The 20,904-nt window shown below is 46.8% G+C and overlaps 1 protein-coding gene and 1 long non-coding RNA gene across 3 annotated transcripts in view; one reads left to right on the top strand and one right to left on the bottom strand.

Annotated features, from left to right (window-relative positions):
- Nucleotides 1-20,904, top strand: part of LOC308471195 — a 180,764-nt gene that overhangs the window by 80,164 nt on the left and 79,696 nt on the right. The gene's annotated exons all lie outside the window — the stretch shown is intronic.
- Nucleotides 3,798-20,904, bottom strand: part of LMBR1L (limb development membrane protein 1 like) — a 50,129-nt gene continuing 33,022 nt past the window's right edge. For both annotated transcript variants that reach the window (XM_080994693.1, XM_080994694.1), the window contains 11 exons: nucleotides 18,941-19,009; nucleotides 16,434-16,498; nucleotides 15,112-15,187; nucleotides 14,832-14,915; nucleotides 13,977-14,053; nucleotides 12,088-12,165; nucleotides 11,304-11,377; nucleotides 10,249-10,339; nucleotides 9,016-9,082; nucleotides 7,798-7,959; nucleotides 3,798-6,239 (listed from right to left, as the gene is read on the bottom strand). In XM_080994693.1, the coding sequence (XP_080850819.1) occupies nucleotides 6,181-6,239; nucleotides 7,798-7,959; nucleotides 9,016-9,082; nucleotides 10,249-10,339; nucleotides 11,304-11,377; nucleotides 12,088-12,165; nucleotides 13,977-14,053; nucleotides 14,832-14,915; nucleotides 15,112-15,187; nucleotides 16,434-16,498; nucleotides 18,941-19,009 (902 nt within the window). In that variant the 3' untranslated portion in view covers nucleotides 3,798-6,180. The remainder of the gene's footprint in view (nucleotides 6,240-7,797; nucleotides 7,960-9,015; nucleotides 9,083-10,248; nucleotides 10,340-11,303; nucleotides 11,378-12,087; nucleotides 12,166-13,976; nucleotides 14,054-14,831; nucleotides 14,916-15,111; nucleotides 15,188-16,433; nucleotides 16,499-18,940; nucleotides 19,010-20,904) is intronic.

The raw sequence follows: 20,904 nt of genomic DNA, 5'->3' as shown, positions 1-20,904 counted from the left end.
GTGTGTCTGGGGTGCCGACTTGAATAAAATATTGGGGGGAAACTCCACCCCACATAATTGATCACATGACATGGCTCTCTCTCTCTCTCTCTCTGAATGGCAATGGCCATTAACTTGGGGGGCTCAAATATTTTATTGGGGGGGTCGAAGACTCCTCAGCCCCTAGGAATTGGTTCCTATGGTCTGTGCTCACTGCATCTTGTGATTATGTGGGGCAGGGCTTACCTGCCCCCCCCCCCCAATATTTTATTCAAGTTGGCACCCCTGACAGGGGGTGTTTCTAGAGGCCCAGGAAAGAAGCCACTACCATTCCTATCTTTGGCCATATTGGACAATCCACCTCCTGTTATTTTCAACCAGTTTTCTGTCCTGCCCCCTCACGCCAAGTCTTCAACCGACTTTCCAAGAACCACATTTCCTCCCTCACAAGAGGAAGGCTGGCGGGGAGCAGGTCTAGGTCACTGGGTCAGTGTACACAGCCAAGAGCAATCTGGGGTAGTCATGGCTTCACTTCCTGCCCTCTCAAGTCGGTTTCCTGCATGCCCGGATACATGGAAACAAACCAAACAAGGTCAAAATGCAAAACCTGTTCATTCTCTGCAGGCAAAATGCCCATCTTCCTGCCTTCCTGAGACCCCTTTCCCCTTGCCAGCCCCACACTTCTACTGCATGCACCCACCACGTCGGGTGGAGCTGATGTGATGGCAGAACAAAAGGCTCTCTCACTCACCCCCGCCAAGGCCTGCCTTTCCGCTTACCTTCCAGCTAAGCATAAAGGACGAGAACTAGCTTCCCCCCTTCGAAAAAACTGCGCTTCTTACGAAGAGTTGGATTGTGATTATTATTTTCTCCTGCAGCAGTGGGCAGGCAACCAGAAAACATTAAAAAGCGGGGGGACACCTTCTCCAGTACTGTATGGCTAAGAGCCAAAACAAACACAAAACACCACAAGTTTACCCAGGCATGTGTGAAGCATAACCCAGGCCCCACCTTTAAGGTTAATAATGTGGCATTGCAGGAGAGGTACAGGGACACAGGTGGCGCTGTGGTCTAAACCACTGAGCCTCTTGGGCTTGCTGATCAGAAGGTCGGTGGTTCAAATCCCCGTGACGGGGTGATCTCCTGTTGCTCTGTACCAGCTCCTGCCAACCTAGCGGTTCGAAAGCACACCAGTGCAAGTAGATAAATAGGTACCACTGTGGCAGGAAGGTAAATTCCGCTTCCGTGCACTCTGGTTTCCGTCATGGTGTCCTGTTGCTCCAGAAGTGGTTTAGTCATGCTGGCTACATGACCCGGAAAGCTGTCTGTGGGTGAATGCCGGCTCACTCAGCCTGAAAGTGAGATGAGCGCCGCAACTCCATAGTTGCCTTTGACTTAACCGTCCAGGGAGTGCAGTGAATTCACATAAGGATGCACAGAAGAATTGCTGCTCCCTTTTGTCACTAACGTGATGCATGACACAGTGCCACATTGAGGGTGGCAGAAAAGCAATGTGTCGGGCAGCGATCATCACCTGTTCCAATCAAGAGCATAGCTGTCAACTTTCAGATTTGAAAATAAGGGATCAGCAGCCGTGAAAATAAGGGATCAGCAGCCTCACCTGTCCCGGGGACAGTCTACGGGATATCTAACAATCCGGGATATAGCAGCGGGAAGCAAGAAACGGTGCTGGAATAAGGGAATTTCCTGCAAAAAAAAGGGGAAGGTTGACAGCTATGATCAAGAGTAGCTGGTGGTCGGTTGCTTTAATTATTTCCTCTACAAAGTCAGCTCCTTAACTTTTCACAAAAACCTTCACGGCCTGTGCAGGTAAACCGTAGCCTTAGGAACAAGAGTGCCATGCGAGAGGGATCAGGAAGAGAATTGCTTCAGAGCAGACAAGGCGTCTCTATAAGAACACCCCTCTCTGTGCAGTGCACAGGTCATGCCAACCAAGTAGCTGTGGTGCAGGGGGCTTGCCGCAAAATATGGAGGTCAAACATATTTAATGAGCTTCATTTCAGGCTCAGTATACATGAGCAATTGTGCAACCTCCTGTTATAAGAATTCTAAGGTCTCAAATATAAAATAAATGTTCATAAACGTACAAGGCAAACACATACTTAAGTATATAAACCACATGTCTGAAATAGTACAGGAGAGCAATCCTGAAGCCATTTTGACTTTCCCAAATTGACCTCAAATATTTCTCTGCAAGGAGGAAGGAAATGGGAAAACCTTTCCAATTGCCTTTGGACTGTAGGGGCTTACACCTCCCTGCAAATACAGTCTGGCCAGTTATCTGTTAAGCTGAGCGAACTATCAATATGTGTAAGAGATTCAGAAACTAAAGTATTTACCATTTCCAAGGAATGGCCCGGCTACCCAGAAAATGCAAACAAGTAAGGCATTATCAGGTATCCTAGCAGACAGGAGAGAAGCAACACTCTCAAATTTCTGCTGGAGACCACCTCCTTCTGTGATGGATGTATGATGTTTTAGGGGTGATGGTCTTCGGCTATAGGGTGGGCAATTTCAAATGTCTTTATAGGGGCTTGTGCACCATTGTTGTGGGTTCTCCTCCCTCCTGCGTGTGGCGAGTGGGGACCCTGTTATAGCAGTTCCTTTAATAAAGATCAGGCTTACTAGCTGCTTTGCTTCTCAATATACTCTGGTTGGCTTGTTATTTTTCTCCTACCAATAGGGAACCCACTTAAGGACTCTGTACGGACTCTGGAATAACCCATAAGAGAAAGGGAGCAATTTTATTATAACACCCTGGAGGCTTAAACCCACCTTTAATCTCAACCTGCACCATGGGGCCCAGTTTAACATCGACTTGCACGTCCGTTTCTCTTTCTTCTTTTCTCTTAGAACAGGGAGGCATAAAATGCAGTCCCATAAGTCCTCTGTTGGATTCCTACCTCCCATCAGCCAAAGCCAAGATGGCCAACAGTCAGGGATGATGGGAACTGTGTAACATGAGGGGGCGAGGCCATGTTTCTCACCCGTCCAAAATGAGCCAGTACCAAAAAGATCAGGGCTCCCACGCCAGTCACAAGCAAGATGACCCCACCCTATGAGATATAACAGAGCCATTCTCCTTTTGCACTGGGGTGCTCCCAGTCAAAGCCCAGCCCCTCTAGACAAAAAGAAAATGGGGCATGAGCAGTGTGTTGGTCTCAACCCACCAGCTGAAATACTAAGGCAGGGGTAGTCAGTGTGGAGGCCTCCTGATGTTGTTGGACAACGACTCCCATCAGCCCCAAGCTGATTGACAATTGTCAATCAAGTCTATTGTCAGGGATGATGGGAGCTGACATCCAACAATTTCTCCATGCCAGTTTACAACAAGACAAGACTTTTAACTCCAGTACAGAACCATAGTGATAGGTATAGGTAAGATGTTTGCTCTCTTTTAAGGTGGTGGTGTTGTTTTAAATACAAATTTGCAATGGGAGTAGCTAGCTACTTAGTTATAAAGACGCAGAAAAATCACCCTGCCTCACAACCTGGATTGGCTGTTGTGACTCAAAACAGTCCTTGCTTTAATTCATTTGCGGTATGACAAACCACAAAATCCAGGGTGCTCATTTGCATGGCAAATGCCTCACTTCCCCATTAAATAATGACCCAATATTCAAATGAACAGGATTACAGAGGCTCTCTCTATGAAACATTCATTGAGTAACAAACAAATGCTCAGGAGACACAGCTAGCTAGGAAGTTTTCTCTCTACCGTGTCAGGACAGAAACCACCCTTTTTTTCAGAGCCTCCCACAACACAAAATAAGGATCCAGAGAGAAGAGGGGAGATGAAAGAGGACTAGGCAATTTATTGCTTACATGGATACGAGCCCCATGGACAGTATAGTACTGAGATCAGACAGTCACTACATGAAGCAACAAAGGCAGGCAGGGGTCACAAGTCTCCATTTCGGTTGGGCCCCTCTGAAGCGGGGCCTGCAATGCCACAATATGTTCCTGCAACAAAATAATTAATTCTCACACAACCCTTCCCCTCCCAATCGAAGTCTGATCTGTGGTAAGAATGCAGGACTTTTGTGTGTGGCCTCCTATGTTCAGCTCCGGCTGTGAAATTTATGGAGATTATGGTTGCCACAATAACAAGAGCACGGCAGTCTGTCGTTCTTCAAAACTGCCCACAAGGGGCACCCACGTGCCTCAAAGCAAACTTCTGCATTTTCTGCAAACATGGGGCATAGGCAGTTGTGGTCTTGCCCAGCACACATAGATACACACTGCAAAACAACGGTGCCACAAAGACAGGGAGGGAAAAGACACACACACACACACACACACACACACACACAGCAACTCCTACCATAAAACTCAAAAGACACAACTGTAAAATGGCCGCTCCCATCTGGGCTGGTAAATTTGATACCTCTCTACTTTCTGCCCTTTAGGCTCAAACTGGGTAATTGACATAGAGCTTCCACATTAATAGGGAATTAAAATAAGGGATTCAACTTCCTCATAATTCCTATCCAGCACTGGGTACAGAGTCCTGACAAACTGGAGAACACAGGTTGGCATCCAAACACTAAGAGATGCCCAAATGATGCACTTATAGTAGAGGGGTTAGGGGGCTGTTTCCCATTGCACCATTCTTCCACATTAACCGTGTTCTAACATGCCTCTGCCATTCCCCAGATTTTTAAAATTATACCTCCATATTGAACAGATTCACCTTCCCAGCCACCCACCCAAATAACAGGAGATCTTCCTACAAGCTGGGAGTATCTAGAGCAGAAGTAGTCAATGTGGTGTCCGTTCTCCAGCTGTTCTTGAACTCCAACTCCCATCAGCCCCTGCCAGGGACATAGTTGGGCGGCACCTGAACGACACCACGATGGCTCCCCCTGATCTAAAGCAGCGTTTCTCAAACTTGGGTCTCCAGCTGTTTCGGACTACAGTTCCCATAATCCTTGACCACTGGTCCTGCTAGCTAGGGATGATGGGAGCCGTAGTCCAAAAAAACAACTGGAGACCCAGGTTTGGGAAACACTGAGAGAGTATGGAGAGCAAAGCAAGTTATACAGTCTGTGCAGTTTGCCCTTGAAGGGGATTTGATTGCATGAAGCAAGGCATGGGGGTCACAGGGCAAGAAAAGAGCTGCATCCGTGTTCTTGAGGTCTGTTCTTAATTTCGGAAAACGTCAAACTCTGCAACCGCCTCTCAACGGTCCAAGAGTTGGAGGGGTGGCCATTGTGGCAAGTTATCCCTTCTTGCTGGGCAAGGGCACTCACTGTGACCTGCTTCCCCTTACACAGTTTCCATTTTGGAGGGAAACGGAGTAGAAACTGATTAGATGTGTCCACCATTACTTTGAGTCGACACCCAGTGTTACGGACAAGGGAAGCTTACATGTTGCAGGGCAAATTTTAAAGAACACGAAGAGCAAGAGTGCGCGCACACACACAAACATAAAATAGTCTCTCACAGAGATGGCTGCTGAACAGAAAGCCATGGATAAATGGCTCAATAGCGCCAGCTTATATTGCACTTGAGTGAGGTATGTAAACAATGGAACGGAGTTCGATCTACTACACAGAACTGGCTCAGAATTCCTAACTGGAAAGGTTTTCAGCCCTACGGTCTAGTGAGAGGCCAACATGGGCATGAGGTTTAAGACAATGTCAAATGTAAACAAGGAAAAGAGGGAGCTAGAGCAGGAATCTGCAGCACCCCTGCGGGGGCAAGGGACTTTCCCCCCGCAGCCTGTCTCTCCCACATTGCTCCCTAACAATGCCCCGGGGCCAATTCTACATCAATCTCTCTCTAAGACAGTCAAAGGCCTCTTTCTCCACAACCTCTTCACACCGCCCCAGTTCCGAAGTCACAGTGTGAACTACTGAGATGTTCCCTCAGCTGATAGGAACAGGGACCTCAGAGAAGACAGCGAGGTCGCAAGAGTGGTTCGAGTCTATCGCCCTCCTCGGGCTTGTGGGAAACGGGGAGGGGAGGCTGAAAACGCCACCTTCCCTCCTTTCCGACAAGTCATTGGTCAAAATGAAGGCAGGGCAAAGGCAGCTGTCTGCCCCACCCTCGTCTGCTGCAGTCCGATGGCTCAGAAGACAAGCAACAATCACAACGTCAAGGTAAGGATGTCCCGGCTGTGGCTCACGGGCAAGGTGGGCGGCCTTGCCAGGCTTGGTTCAGGCACCAACACGGATCCTAGCTGAGCTTGCATGGCTGGTGGGATCGAGTCACAGGTAGAGGCAGTTTGTGGAGGCCTGGAGAGAAAGAGAGGAGAAGGAGGAGATTAAAGGCCAAAGCCTGCAGTCTCTCATCCCAATACCCAGGCAGGAAGAAGACCAACTGAACAAGTTGTTCCATCGTTGCAATTTTATTACAATGGTACCTTGGTTCCCAAACGCCTTGGTTCCCAAACACCAAAAACCCGGAAGTAAGTGTTCCAGTTTTTGAACGTTTTTCGGAAGCTGAACATCCAATGTGGCGGTCAGCTATTGTTTCCGGTGCTCCTGCACCAATCAGAAGCTGTGCCTTGGCTTTTGAACATTACGGAAGTCAAACGGACTTCCGGAACGGATTAAGTTTGGAGCTTTTGTTTTTGCTATTTATTTTGCATTTTTGTTTTGGAGGCTTTTTCGGTTCATTTGTTTTTGTGACTGTGTGGAACCCAGTTCAGCTACTGTTTGATTGATTGTGTGACTGCGGAAATGGATAAAAGCCCCCCACCCAAACAATGACTATCATCAGTGCAGGTAACAATTTATTTTTTTTATCATCTACAATACTGTCTTCTTTATTTTATAGTACAGTGCATTGATTATTGCTTTCATTTTACAGATCAATGGTCTTGTTAGATAGTAAAATTCATGTCAAATTGCTGTTTCAGGGGTTGTTTTAATAAATCTGGAACGGATTAATCTGTTTTGCATTACTTTCCTTTTTTTAAAAAAATTTTTTTTGGAATTTTACATATTTTTATCGTCATGGTATCATTCACATAACAGAAAACAAAAAGAATGTTTTGCATTACTTTCCATGAGAAAACACGCCTTGGTTTTGGAACGGACTTCCGGAACGGATTAGGTTTGAGAACCAAGGTACCAATGTATTTGTTGCAAAGCTTTCCGAGCGTGTGGCTGGAAAGGAGCTGATAAGAATAGTAAATAAAATGAACACGCACAGTGAGCCTGCCCAGACAGGAAATGAACTGGGGGTGGGGTGAGGTGGGGGTTTCCTCACATGCAAAACGGTTGTTCCATAGGCAGAAAAGTTTTCCGTGCTGTGAACCGACAACCCTAGGTAGGTTCGGAATGCTCCAAGAAACCCCCAGGGCCCACCACACTTCGGCCTGGTTGGTAAATCAGGTAAGCCAAATTACGGCCTAGCATCTTGTCCAAACCAAGGCTGGTAGTTTAGCTGCCCCAGATAAACCACAGGGGAAAACCTTGGTTCCAGCTCGTGGTTAGCTTGGAGAGAGCTGAACTTACAAAGCCGGGTTCAGATGATGTGCTAAGCCAAGCCAAAGCATAGCAAAGCAGTATGACTGGAGAAGAGCAAGTGGCTCTCCTCTTCTCAAGCCCATGCGTTTGCACCAAGCCATGGTTTAGCTTAGCATGACATGTAAACTAGGTCATAGTCAACCTCCACAGAAGGAAGCCGCAGCCCTAATGGGACCACATCTTATGTTCTTTCCCTTCTACGCAGGACATGGTGGTCCCTTCGTTGCTGATCAGACTACTTAACAGTTCTCTTTCCCAATATCGCTGTAACAAATAGAAAGAGGAGAGCTTGAAGGGGGGGGAAAACACCAGCACTTACCAAATGCCCTGATGAGTTCAGCTTGCACAGCCCAGGTGAATTTTTTCACCAGGCAAAGAGTCGTGAGGCCAGCAAAGAGCATGTTGTAGAGAAAGACAATGTAGAAGTTTCCTAGCCAGTTAAACCTCCCAAAGTCGCCAAGCAGGTCAAACCTCGTGATTCCTGAGATGGAGAGAAAGAAATAATAATAAAAATTAAAATGCTGGCCATGAATCTTCAAGGTCATCTGCAATATTTTAAAGATCTGTGATTCATTGTACTATCTACTGGTTTATGCTCCTTGCAAGTTTTCTGAACATTATACAGAGGGCGACCATTTTGCACGGGGTTTCCATTCCTGGCCCTTGCGCGTGGAAGTAGAGTAGAGTAGAGTATAAGCGTGCCCTATTCTGCCCTCTTCCAAGTCCAAAGGGAAACACTATTCTAGTCACTAATGATTCTGCAAATAAACATGAGGGGCAGTACACTACCCTCTTTAAAGCTACATAAACTTTGCAGGGGACAGGCCTTCGACACCCTAATAACTTTTTGCCTCCACCCAGAGGATCAGTGGAAGCAAAATAGTGCAAATAAAGCAAATGAATACACAAATACAGTGGTACCCTGGTTCTCAAACACCTTGGAACCCAAACACTGCAAACCCAGAAGTAAGTGTTCCGCTTCCGATTTGAGTGCCACACTTCCATTTTGAGTGTTACGCTGAGGTCTGTCTGTTTTTGCTATTTATTTTGCATTCTTTGTTTTTTGCGGCTTTTCCATTTCGTTTTTGTGACTGTGTGGAACTCAGTTCAGCTACTGATTGGTTGATTGATTGTGTGACTGCAGTACATTGTTTATCGCATTCGTTTTATGAAACAATGGTCTTGTTAAATAGTAAAATTCACGCTAAATTCCCGTTTTAGGGGTTGTTTTTAAAAGTCTGGAACAGATTGATCCGTTTTGCATTACTTTGTATGGGAAAGCACGCCTTGGTTTTGAAACGCTTTGGTTTTGGAACGGACTTCCGGAATAGATTAAGTTTGAGAACCAAGGTACCACTGTATGTGTAGCCTGTATTACTATCAAACTCAAAAAAGAGGGGGGTTTGCTTGAGCTGGGTGCATTTGTTTTGAAAACACACAGCCCTGCCTACACGGGAGTTTTTCAACAGTGAGGCTGAATTTTACTGATGCACTCTGAAAAAGATGAGGAAGACAGAGTGAAGTAAGCAAAACTCACCCAAAGTCCGAGACAAAACTGGGAGGGCAGAGCTCAACACCAACAACGAGACACAGTTCCCGATTATCTGCAAGGAAAAGCATCTTGAAATAAACGTAGCTCAGAGACAGAGCAGGCAGAGAGAAGTTCCCAGGTTCAAATCATGGCATCTCCTGGAACCCTGGAGAGCCGTCTGCCAATCAGAGTAGACAATCCTGAGCTCCCAGCATCCATTCCAATGACATAGAAACCCATATGACTTTTGACTGCAGACTAGCAAGGCGGTAGCATCTTAGCCACAATTATTCCCCACCCCTCAAAGAGGAGGCTCTGAGCCTTAGCTCTTATGGGTGTGAGTTGTAACTCACTCAGCCCCCCACTGCCTCTCTGCAGTTTGCAAGTCCTACTCACAGTCAGATTAAATCAAATAAACAAGGAATATTTGGTGTTATGCTGGAGGGGATGCCAGGAAACAGGGAATTACGTTCACATGTGGTGGGGGTGTAAATATGTACCATTTTCCTGGCAAAGGGTGTTTAAGGAGACAGCAGAAATCATTGGGTGAAAGCTGACCAAAAGTCCAGAGGTAGTGTTATTATCAATTTACAACGGGGTGGGAGGTTCGCAGGCTATGAAGGACTTGCTCACAAATTTATTGACAGCTGCACGAATTATGATAGCTAGGAAGTGGAAGGGGCAAGCAGAATATAAAATGGAAGAATGGTATAAAGAGGTGTGGGATATAGCTATTAACATGTGCCATTAAGGTAAGACGGGGAATATGCAGGAGAAATGATTTTGAGGGTGTTTGTAGAATTAGTACTGTTAAAATGGAAAGGGGTCAAACCATCACAAGAGGTGTTGACATTTTGGGAGGGTGGGGAGTTACAATGGAGTGGTCTCGGTGGTGGGGTGCACATTTTTATTCTTATTTATTTATGATTATTACTTTATCAAAATAAAATTTAAAAAAATTAAGGCAGAGAATGAACCATTAAAAAAACCCACCAAGTCCTACTCACTAACAGCCTCTCTGACTCCCAATTTCTTTGAGATTTCCTGCTTTCAGATCAGGAGCTCCCATTATTAACATGCTGTAAATGACCGCCCCCTCTCCCAGCAGCTGAGATATAACGGTTTTTGTATTTCTGCTTTTTTCCAGCCAAGCGGCTCAGGCAATGGGTTGGCCAGGGATGTCACCAGCGACAGTGGTGTCAATTTAAACAAAACAAAACAGCCAGATATATACAGTACCTTGGTCATGGCTGTGTCATGTTGCTCAGGCAGCAGTTTGGTAAACAGTGGGGAGCTGTAGAATCCCACCACGGAGGAAATCATTAGGTAGCTAATACAACAGAGGGTTAAGGAAGAACGATGGAGAAATTGTCATCACCAAGAACAGTCTGGGAAGCAGGACTTCCGAAGAGAAGCATGTGTGCGCACACACAAATCACGGACAGAGAAACTTATTTAAAACAAACCTTTCGCATCCCCCCTTTCCACAGAAGTAAGGCTCAGAACAGAAATGTTACTACAGTGGTACCTCAGGTTACATACGCTTCAGGTTACATACACTTCAGGTTACAGATTCCACTAACCTAGAAATAGTACCTCGGGTTAAGAACTTTGCTTCAGGATGAGAACAAAAATCGTCCTCCGGCGGCGCGGCGGCAGCGGGAGGCCCCATTAGCTAAAGTGGTGCTTCAGGTTAAGAACAGTTTCAGGTTAAGAACAGACCTCCAGAACGAATTACCGTATTTTTCGCTCTATAAGACTCACTTTTTCCCTCCTAAAAAGTAAGGGAAACTGTGTGAGTCTTATGGAGCGAATGCAGGCTGCGCGGCTATCCCAGAAGCCAGAACAGCAAGAGGGATTGCTGCTTTCACTGCGCAGTGATCCCTCTTGCTGTTCTGGCTTCTGAGATTCAGAATATTTTTTTCTTGTTTTCCTCCTCCAAAAACTAGGTGCGTCTTGTGGTCTGGTGCGTCTTATAGAGCGAAAAATACGGTAAGTACTTAACCCGAGGTACCACTGTATGATGCTCAGGAAATGAGTCTTCAGGGCAAGGAAGGTCTTGCCCTGCCAGAGTCTGACGATCACAGCAGTGCTGCTTGATGATGAAGAAGTAGGACAGGCCAGGGCAGATTAACCTTAGGAGAGTCACACGTTTTGGCTAACAAGGAGAAGGTTAAGAGAAACCTGCAATGGAGAAGCAACTTTTTTGACAGTGGAACCTGCCCAGCAATCTTCATATCACAAAGTAACAGTGCAGGAGGGAAGTTCCAAAACGGACAAACTGCAAAGGATACAATATGAGGATCACTTGCATGGCTGCCCCAAAAGAGCCAAAGACAGAGAAAGAAACTTTTCCCAATGGTGCATCCTGGGAAGGGAGAGACAAAAGGAGAAATGTGTGATTAGGTTCCTTTGGGGAGGGAGGAGCTGAATAAAACAATATGCTTTCTGCAAGTTAGACTTATCTTGGTGCAGTGTACCCATCAGTCTAGACCAGTGTTAGAAAGTGAGATACGAAAACTAGGAGCTAAATGGCACCTTAAACTGAGGTTATGGGTGCACTTTTTTATAACAAGAATACAAAGCTGAAAATGAATGAACTGCAGCTAAAATCTTATGTTCATTTTTCACATGGTTTAGTCCTTCCCCTGCCCACCCCTCTAATATCCTTAAGAGGGTCTCTTCTCCAGTCTTCAGAGAGTAGCTGGAAGTGGGGAGGCAGAAAAAGGTCCTCCTTTCCTTCCACTCTGCAGTTTTAATCTGAAATCTCAGGCGCAGTACTGCACCCAGAGCACAGAAACTGCTCGTGCTAATGAAATTCCCTGTTGCAAAATGCGCCTGGAACAATGGGAGTTTCGAACAGTGGTCTAGACGCCTGCAAGGTAGGCATCACAATGGCTAAGACTCTTGAACCATTGAATTTAATCTATGTCTTGCAAGTGAAATAGTAGCTCAGAGAAATTAAGCAACTCAACAGGGTGAGATGAGAAGCCTGAGCCATGAAGAGAGAGCGGCTGGAGAACACTCCAGTACAAATGATGGCTTAGGAGACTCTGGCAAAGGGGTCATTTCTCTCACCTGGATCCCTCGAGGCATGGCCGCATCATCCAACAGCAGCTCCAAGACATGAAAACAGACAACCAGAACAGAGATGCCCTGGAAAAGATAGCAGGAAGGGGGAAGATATCAATATAAGGTAAAGGTAAAGGACCCTGGATGGTTAAGTCCAGCCAAAGACTACTACAGTGGTACCTCGGGTTACAGATGCTTGAGGTTACAGAGGCTTGAGGTTACAGACTCCGCTAACCCAGAAATAGTACCTCGGGTTAAGAACTTTGTTTCAGGATGAGAACAGAAATTGCGCAGAGGCAGCACGGTGGCGACAGGAGGCCCCATTAGCTAAAGTGGTGCTTTAGGTTAAGAACAGTTTCAGGTTAAGAACAGACCTCCGGAACAAATTACCGTAAGTTCTTAACCTGCGGTTCCACTGTATGGGGTTGTGGCACTCATCTCGCTTTCAGGCCAAGGGAACCGGTGTTTGTCCACAGACAGCTTCCTGGGTCATGTGGCCAGCATGACTAAACCGCTTCTGGTGCAACGGAACACGATGATGCAATGGAACGCAGTTTACTTTCCCGCTGCAGTGGTACCTATTTATCTACTTGCACTGGTGTGCTTTCGAACTGCTAGGTTGGCAGGAGCTGTGGCAGAGCAACGGGAGCTCACTCCACCATGGGGATTCAAACCTCCATCCTTCTGATCGGCAAGCCCAAGAGGCTCCATGGTTTAGACCACAGCGCCACCCGCGTCTCTATCAATATAGCACCAGCATAAGAACCTAAGAAGAGCCTGATGGAGCAGTGGCCCAACGAGTCCAGCATTCTGCTCTCAAAGTGGCCAACCAAATACATACAGGGAACCTGCAAGTAGGATCTGAGCGCCAGCAGCACTCTTCCCTCCTGCAGCTTCCATCAGTAGGTATTCAGAGGCAGACTGCTTCCAAGAGGGAAGCCAGAGCCTAGCCTTCAGAACTGGTAGGCAGCCCTGATTTGGGCCTTTAAAAAAGGACAGCACAACATACAGAAATTCCCTGGTCCAGGCATCTTTTAACACATATTGTCTAAGCAAGGAGCTTTCCATAAATGCAAGGAAGCCACCAAAAGTACAGGGAAAGGACAGTATCGTTTCTGGGACATTCATGTACTCGCCTGCAGAATCAGTAAACGAAAAGCTTGGCTCCCTATAGCAAGAGGCTCCGCTGACAGACCCACACTCCACTCCACCCATTGCCAAGCCTCTAGGAAACGGGTTTGGCGCTTTCGCTCACAGACGTGAGGGAACCACCGCTGCCTGTCGAGCTACGGGCCTTCTTCTCAGCCTCAGAGCTGCAGAGACCAAGTGGGATGGCACAGAAATTCCCACCCCAGCTAAACTCTCCAAGAAGAGAGGGGAGAAGACCAGGGGTGGGCCTGGCCAGGCCTGTGAGGAGCTTGACTGAGGCCCGGGGCTGGGAGTCTTGTTAGAATAAAGTTATAAACTGAAACAGTGTAAGTCCGACAGGCCCGTAGCAGCGCCACCCTGGCAAGCTTAGCCCTCTGAGGCCCAGGGCAAATGTAACCTCTGCAGGGGCCTGGCTACCTGGGGCGATCAGAGCACCTTGGCAGCACAGGACCGCCCAGTGGAACACAATTTCCTTCTCTGGAAAATTTCCTTCACTGTTTGGGCTGCAGCACCAATCACGCTGCGTCAGGCGATCGCCATTTTGATGGCTTGGCCCTTCAGGCCAGTCCAAAATGGCAGACTGTTGTTGAATGCATTCCCAGAATCCTCTGCAAGTGGCTGCTTGGCAGCAGACAGAGATCGCAAAGCGAAGGCTGCTGTTTTCTGACATTCATTTTTTCTGCCTCAAGAGATAGCGATCGGCTATCTCCCAATTTCAGATCCCCAATTTCAGACCTGACATTTACCGTTAGAGATAGCAAAGAAAGCATGGCCAGTGGGTATCCCAAGTTCCTTTGCCAAGCTGAGGCTTTGCGGCGTGTTTCTGCGAAAACAAAACACAAAATAGGGAGTTGATAACTAGACATTGCCCCAGCCAAATTCTCTGACCCGCATCATACAGGTAATTAAATGCAGAACATCCTAGGGCTGGGATAAAGGTAAAGGTAAAGGGACCCCTGACCATTAGGTCCAGTCGTGGCCGACTCTGGGGTTGCGGCGCTCATCTCGCTTTATTGGCCAAGGGAGCCGGCATACAGCTTCCAGGTCATGTGGCCAGCATGACTAAGCCGCTTCTGGCGAACCAGAGCAGCACACGGAAACGCCGTTTACCTTCCCACAGGAGCGGTTCCTATTTATCTACTTGCACTTTCACATGCTTTCGAACTGCTAGGTTGGCAGGAGCAGGGACCGAACAACAGGAGCTCACCCCGTCATGGGGATTCGAACCGCCAACCTTCTGATCGGCAAGCCCTAGGCTCTGTGGTTTAACCCACAGCGCCACCCATGTCCCTATTAAGCCTGGGATGGGTAGCTTTAAAGGTATGCTAATGAGGATTTGTTTGATCTGCATAATCAATCCAGCCACCACTTCATTCTTTCTTGGATTTGTTTTTTTAAACTGCAAACTACATCCAGAGTAGTAAACTGCAAACATCATCATACAGAGACTGGATGATAGGAATCATGGTGGTAAGTTTAATAATGCAGACAACAATCTAAGGATGCTTGATCCCACATCCCACAACTGTCCAGTGATAAATTAGATACATGGGGCATATTTAAGATAAAGAGATCCTGCCTTTGCCCTGCTTTGCTCTTACCCAGCGTTATCCTGTGCGCGTGAATCGCTAGGTATTGTTGCCTCAGCACTTCCATATCAAAGTTGAGCCAGCAGGAGGTTTTCCCTGTGCATTGCAAAGACAATTAAATATAAATATATATAGATATATAGATAATATCTACACCAATACTCAGAGAAAGAACCACCTTTATCAGCCACAATGCCCACATCTAGCAGCTTTACTTTCAGGGCATTAACCAAATCAGGTGCCAAATCAGCCATTTCCGGCCAGCTTTGTACCATCTCGGCTGGACACTTACCAGAGTGGATCTTACGCGAAATGGCAGCTTCCTCAAATCCTGTACAGTTCAGTTGCTCGTCTAAATCCTCCAGCAGCTACAGAAAAAGAGGAAAACGTATGAGAGAAACTAGACAATCAAGAGCACTAACAACCCCACCCACTGGATGAAAGACATGGGCCTCTTACTATTTACAGAGCTGTTTTTGCATTGTCCTAGTCATGCAAAAAATCTGATTTACACACACACAATAATAATTTAATAGTTTTTATTTATACCCCGCCCACCTGGCTGGGTTTCTCCAGCCACTCTGGGCGGCTCCCAAGAGAATACTAAAAACACGATGAAACACCAGACATTAAAAACTTCCCTAAACAGGGCTGCCTTCAGATGTCTTCTAAAAGTCACATAGTTGCTTATTTCCTTGACATCTGATGGGAGGGTGTTCCATAGGGTGAGCGCTACTACTGAGAAGGCCCTCTGCCTGGTTCCCTGTAACCTCACTTCTCACAGTGAGGGAACCAGCAGAAGGCCCTCAGAGCTGGACCTCAGTGAGCGATGGGGGTGGAGACGCTCCTTCAGATATATTGGGCTGAGGCACACGCACACACACCTGCCACCCAGGCTAGGCAGAGGTGTTAAGGACACGTTCTAGGCAGGTAAAAGCACCTGAGGAGGGGGCAGAGCCGGGTCTGTGAGGGGCATGGCCTGCAAAGAGCTCCCTAAGACTCAGAGGGAGGGTCTGGAGAGCAGCTTTCAGACTCTGGGCCCGAGACTTCCCAATCCCTGATCTAGACAGTGTCGTCTATCCTGCTGCTGCTTATTCTGTTTCCCACTCCCAACTAAAAACGTTTGGTGAGACGTAACCAGGTTGCTTTGTTGATCATTCCCCTCTTCTCTTTTGTACTAAAAGGTAATGGTAAAAGGTAAAGGAACCCTGGATGGTTAGGTCCAGTCAAAGGCGACTATGGGGTTGCAGTGTTCATCTTGCTTTCAGACTGAGGGAGCCGGTGTTTGTCCACAGACAGCTTTCCGGGTCATGTAGCCAGCATGACTAAACCATTTCTGGCGCAACAGAACACCGTGATGGAAACCAGAGCACACAGAAACACCGTTTACCTTCCCGCCGGAGCGGTACCTATTTATCTACTTGCACTGGCGTGCTTTCAAACTGCTAGGTTGGCAGAAACTGGGACAGAGCAATGGGAGCTCACCCCTCGCGGGGATTCGAACCGCCGACCTTCTGATCAGCAAGCCTAAGAGGCTCAGCGCTTTAGACCACAGCGCCACCCGCATCCCTTCTACTAGGCTTGGCAAGTCCAAAAAGCTTCTCCTGCTCTTACCCTGGGCTTCACCAGCAGTGTCCCTGTGACGGTGAACATCCGTGACAGGCCAAAGGGGGTGCACACTGTGGAGGGAGAGAAAGAGAAGAAGAAAAAGAGTTGTAAACAGCAGCACCAGCGTGTAATTCCATCACGGCCCCTTCTGCCAGGAGGTGGCCCCATTCTCCAAGCTCAAGAACCGGCAAGGCTCAAAGAGGGGGGAAACAGGCCTCCACAGGGTCAGACACACACAGAAAATCTCTTGGAAACTGTTGCAACTCTGGGGATCCAGCTGGCCTCAAAAAACCTGTACTTAAAAGTGTCCTCATTCCGCAGTGCAACAAAATCTCTGGTTTGGGGCTCTTTGCAGAGATGCCGTCATCCCTGTCTAACATTTAATAGGTTCTTTGTTTTGTTTTGTTTGGATCCAATGAAGAACGAGCTCCAGGAAGCTTCAAAAACACTCTCTGAGCTCAAGGCACACCCTCCCGCAGAAAGCCAAGGGAGAGTATAAGACCATCCTTGGAATATAGATTCTCCAAGTGCTTTTTTGTTGTTGTTGCTGTAGGTACTCATGGGTACTCAGTGCCCCCTGAATGTTAAACACTGACTAACAACTTCATGCTGAGTAACCAACTTTTTTTCTTCTTGAAAAAAAAGGAGCACTGTTTTTCCCCGATCAGGACAACACCCAAAGCGAGAGAGCAAGAATTTTGCTCAAGGGAAAATAGTCATTTCCTACTTCCGCCACAAAGCTATTCGGCAAGCATTTCTATCCCTCCGTTTCCTACGCAGAGAGATACACATACAAAAAAAAAAAAAAAAAAGGTAGCCTGGGTCAAGAATTGCCACCTGTGTTCTGACAAAATACAGGACAGGGTGGGCCGGGGCAGTTAGGGGGTGATTCCCCACCCCCCCAAAAAAAAATCTGGTGCTGAAATGACTTCAAAGCAATCCGTTACAATCTACTGCAGCCTAACAAGATGCCCTCTCTGGAATTTGTCACACTCACACATGTGCACACACATACTCATTGATTTGTTGACGTGTCTGTGCTTGGCATATGATCTTTCACACACCCTTTTTCAAACATATGCATTTGGGGGGGGGGGAGCCCTAACTTGGCAGAGAGAGAGAGAGAGAGAGAGAGAGAGAGTGAGAAATGATATATAATGAATTGAAAAGGATGTTCAAAATAACTTTTATTTTTATTTAAATCCCCAGTAGCTTTTCTATTGGGAATTATAAGGACAGAACTACCTAAATCGTATAGAAATTTATTTATGTATGCTACAACAGCAGCAAGAATGTTACTTTCCCAAAAGCGGAAAGAAGCAGAAGTCCCAGTAAAGGAAGAATGGATACAAAAACCTATGGAATATGCAGAAATGGTATACGAAATCAAGATAACAAACTTTTTTTAAATAAAAGAATGGAAATGGTTTATTGAATATTTACAGATAAATTGTAAACAGATAAAAACATTAGCAAGATTATTGTAATAACCTGCAGTATATATTTACAGTAGATAATTAAATGAGCAGGTTAAATGAACTTGGATATGCAGAAGGTATTAAAAAATAAATTCAAGGAACCGCAGAAAGAAGGGGAAAGAAGTCAAATTTTGAAATGTTAAATTGATTGTAAAACTAATGAAACATATAAATTTGAAAAGCAAAGAAAGAAAGAAAGAAAGAAAGAAAGAAAGAAAGAAAGAAAGAAAGAAAGAAAGAAAGAAGTGAAATACAGGACAAAACTGTATCAATACAAGTTGTGCCATTTTACACTGAAATACGGGACAATCCTGTATTATACAGGACAGGTATAGAGCTAGGGCAGGGGTCTGCAACCTTTAAAACAAAAAGAGCCACTTGGACCCGTATCTGAAGAAAAAAAACCTGGGAGCCGCAAAACCATTGCGACATTTAAAACAAATATATCTCCGGAGCCGTGATCTGACAGCGGGTGGGAAGGTGACGTCGGGACGGTGCGTGACTAACGCACGTACCGCCCCCATGCGACGTCACAGCCAGTACAGCGCCCGCCACAGTGGAGAGTGTCGGGGCGCACAATGCGCCTCCTCCCCTTGCTAGTATCCGCCCCGGAGCCGCGGCAAAGGTGTAAAAGAGCCACATGCGGCTCCGGAGCCGCGGGTTGCAGACCCCTGGGCTAGTGGATGGCTCTAGGGTTTCAGACAGGTGCTCACCCAGTCCTACCTGGAGATTTTGGGTATTAAACCTGGGATCTTCTGCATGCAGCAAAGATAGATCAGTGGTAGAGCAGCTATCTTCCCTCTCCTTACAAAACATCACATACACCCCCCTTTTTTAAAAATGCAAACAAAGCTCAAAATACATTGTTTATCCAACAGACCCTGTGGAGATGGCAGTTCAACCCCAGGCATTTAGGACCCCTCTCTAACCTTCCGGATCGGATCTGCGATCCTGGCACTGAGTTCTCCTTCCTCCCAGCAGCATCCCAATAGTAGCAATAATAATGATGCATTTAAAAAAAACCAAATGACTTACACAAGAGCAGCAGCACACCAAACAGGGAGATGCACGAGTAGAGGTAGGGGAGGTAGTATTCCCATAAGTCTGCAGAAAAAAAGGCAGTCAAAGTGCGGTTCGGGCCAATAAAGCAGGCCACCTGGGGCAGTCCTGGAGTGGGGAGCCTACAGCCCTCAGACAAGGCCATTTGCCCCACCTGCCCAACACCTAACAGCTGGTGAAACTTCAACTGGTGCAGAATTCAGCGGCCACGATGCTCATTGGAGCAATTATTATTATTATTATTATTATTATTATTATTATTATTATTACCCCACCCATCTGGCTCGGCTTCCCCAGCCACTCTGGGCGGCTTCCAGAAAAATATTAAAATACTGTAATGCATCAAACATTAAAAGCTTCCCTAAAGAGGGCTGCCTTCAGATGTCTTCTAAAAGTCTGGTAGTTGTTGTTCTCTTTGACATCTGGTGGGAGGGCATTCCACAGGGTGGGCGCCACTACCGAGAAGGCCCTCTGTCCTGTAACTTGACTTCTCGCAGTGAGGGAACCGCCAGAAGGCCCTCAGTGTCCGGGTGGAACGGTGTGGGTGGAGACGCTCCGTCAGAGCAAGATGGTTTGAGCATATTAAACCAATCCTGGTCCTAGCTACCAGTGGGTTTCCGGGCCCAATTCAAAGTGCCGGTTTTGACCTATAAAGCCTTAACGGCTCAGGACCACAATACCTCAAAGACCGCCTCTTTCCATATGAACCTATCCGGACACTGAGATCATCTTCTGAGGCCCTTTCTTTGTGTGCCTCACCCATGTGAGGTCTGGAGGGTGGCAACACAAGAACGGGCCTTCTTTGCAGTGGCCCCCTGTCTGTGGAATGCTCTCCCCAGGGAAGTTCGCCTGGCGCATTCATTATACACCTTTAGGCACCAGGCAAAAATGTTCCTTTCCAAGCAGGTCTTGGGTTGATCCGATTTACATGCCCTTTTAAAATGTGGTGGGTTTTTTTTGGAGGGGGCGCTATTGGGTTATTGTTTTGTTTTTATTAGGCATTATGTGGTTTTATATCTTGATTTTATTCTGTGAACCGCCCTGAGACCCCCGGGTATAGGGCAGTACATAAATTCAATCAATCATTCAAATTAACTAAATTACTAACATCAGGTGTGAGCAGGGAACAGATGCAAAAGAATGATCGGGAGCCTAAGATGGGATTCCAGATTGTACCTTGGCAAATGATCCCGCCCCCCTTCGAAGCTGTCTGCTTGCAGGCATGGCTCCATGGATTCAAACTGTCCTGCAAGCTGACCCCCCCTCCTTTGGCAGACAAAAAATGCTGGTGCACAGGGAATTCTTGGGCAGTATTTCTCTCCACCTGCAGGGGGCAACTTTGATAGAAGGCCAGTCCCGCCTGCCTGTCAAAGTTTTGATATTTTATTATGTTTTTATATGTGCTGTAAGCCGCCCAGAATGGCTGGGGAAACCCAGCCAGATAGGCAGGGTATAAATAATTATTATTCACTGCGGTGAATATATACTGGACCCCATTAATTTTGTTTTTAAAAAGGGCTATCTAAGCTATTTAACCATTAAGGTAAAAGTAAAGGGTCCCCTGACCATTAGGTCCAGTTGTGGCCGACTCTGGGGTTGCGGCGCTCATCTCGCTTTATTGGCCAAGGGAGCCGGCGTACAGCTTCCGGGTCATGTGGCCAGCATGACTAAGCTGCTTCTGGCGAACCAGATCAGCACACGGAAACGCTGTTTACCTTTCCGCCGGAGCGGTACCTATTTATCTACTTGCAGTTTGACGTGCTTTCGAACTGCTAGGTTGGCAGGAGCAGGGACCAAGCAACGGGAGCTCACCCGTCGCGGGGATTCGAACCACCGACCTTCTGACCTTCTTAACCCACAGCGCCACCTGCGTCCTGGGTGAATATATGCTGGACCCCATTAATTTTGTTTTACAATAGGGCTATCTAAGGTATCTAACC

This window comes from Podarcis pityusensis (genome assembly GCF_964106645.2).
Source record: "Podarcis pityusensis genome assembly, chromosome: 2".
In the NCBI taxonomy this organism is placed as follows: Eukaryota; Metazoa; Chordata; class Lepidosauria; order Squamata; family Lacertidae; genus Podarcis; species Podarcis pityusensis.
The sequence above is the reverse complement of the archived record's forward strand: the minus strand, read 5'-3'. Positions and strand labels throughout refer to the sequence as shown.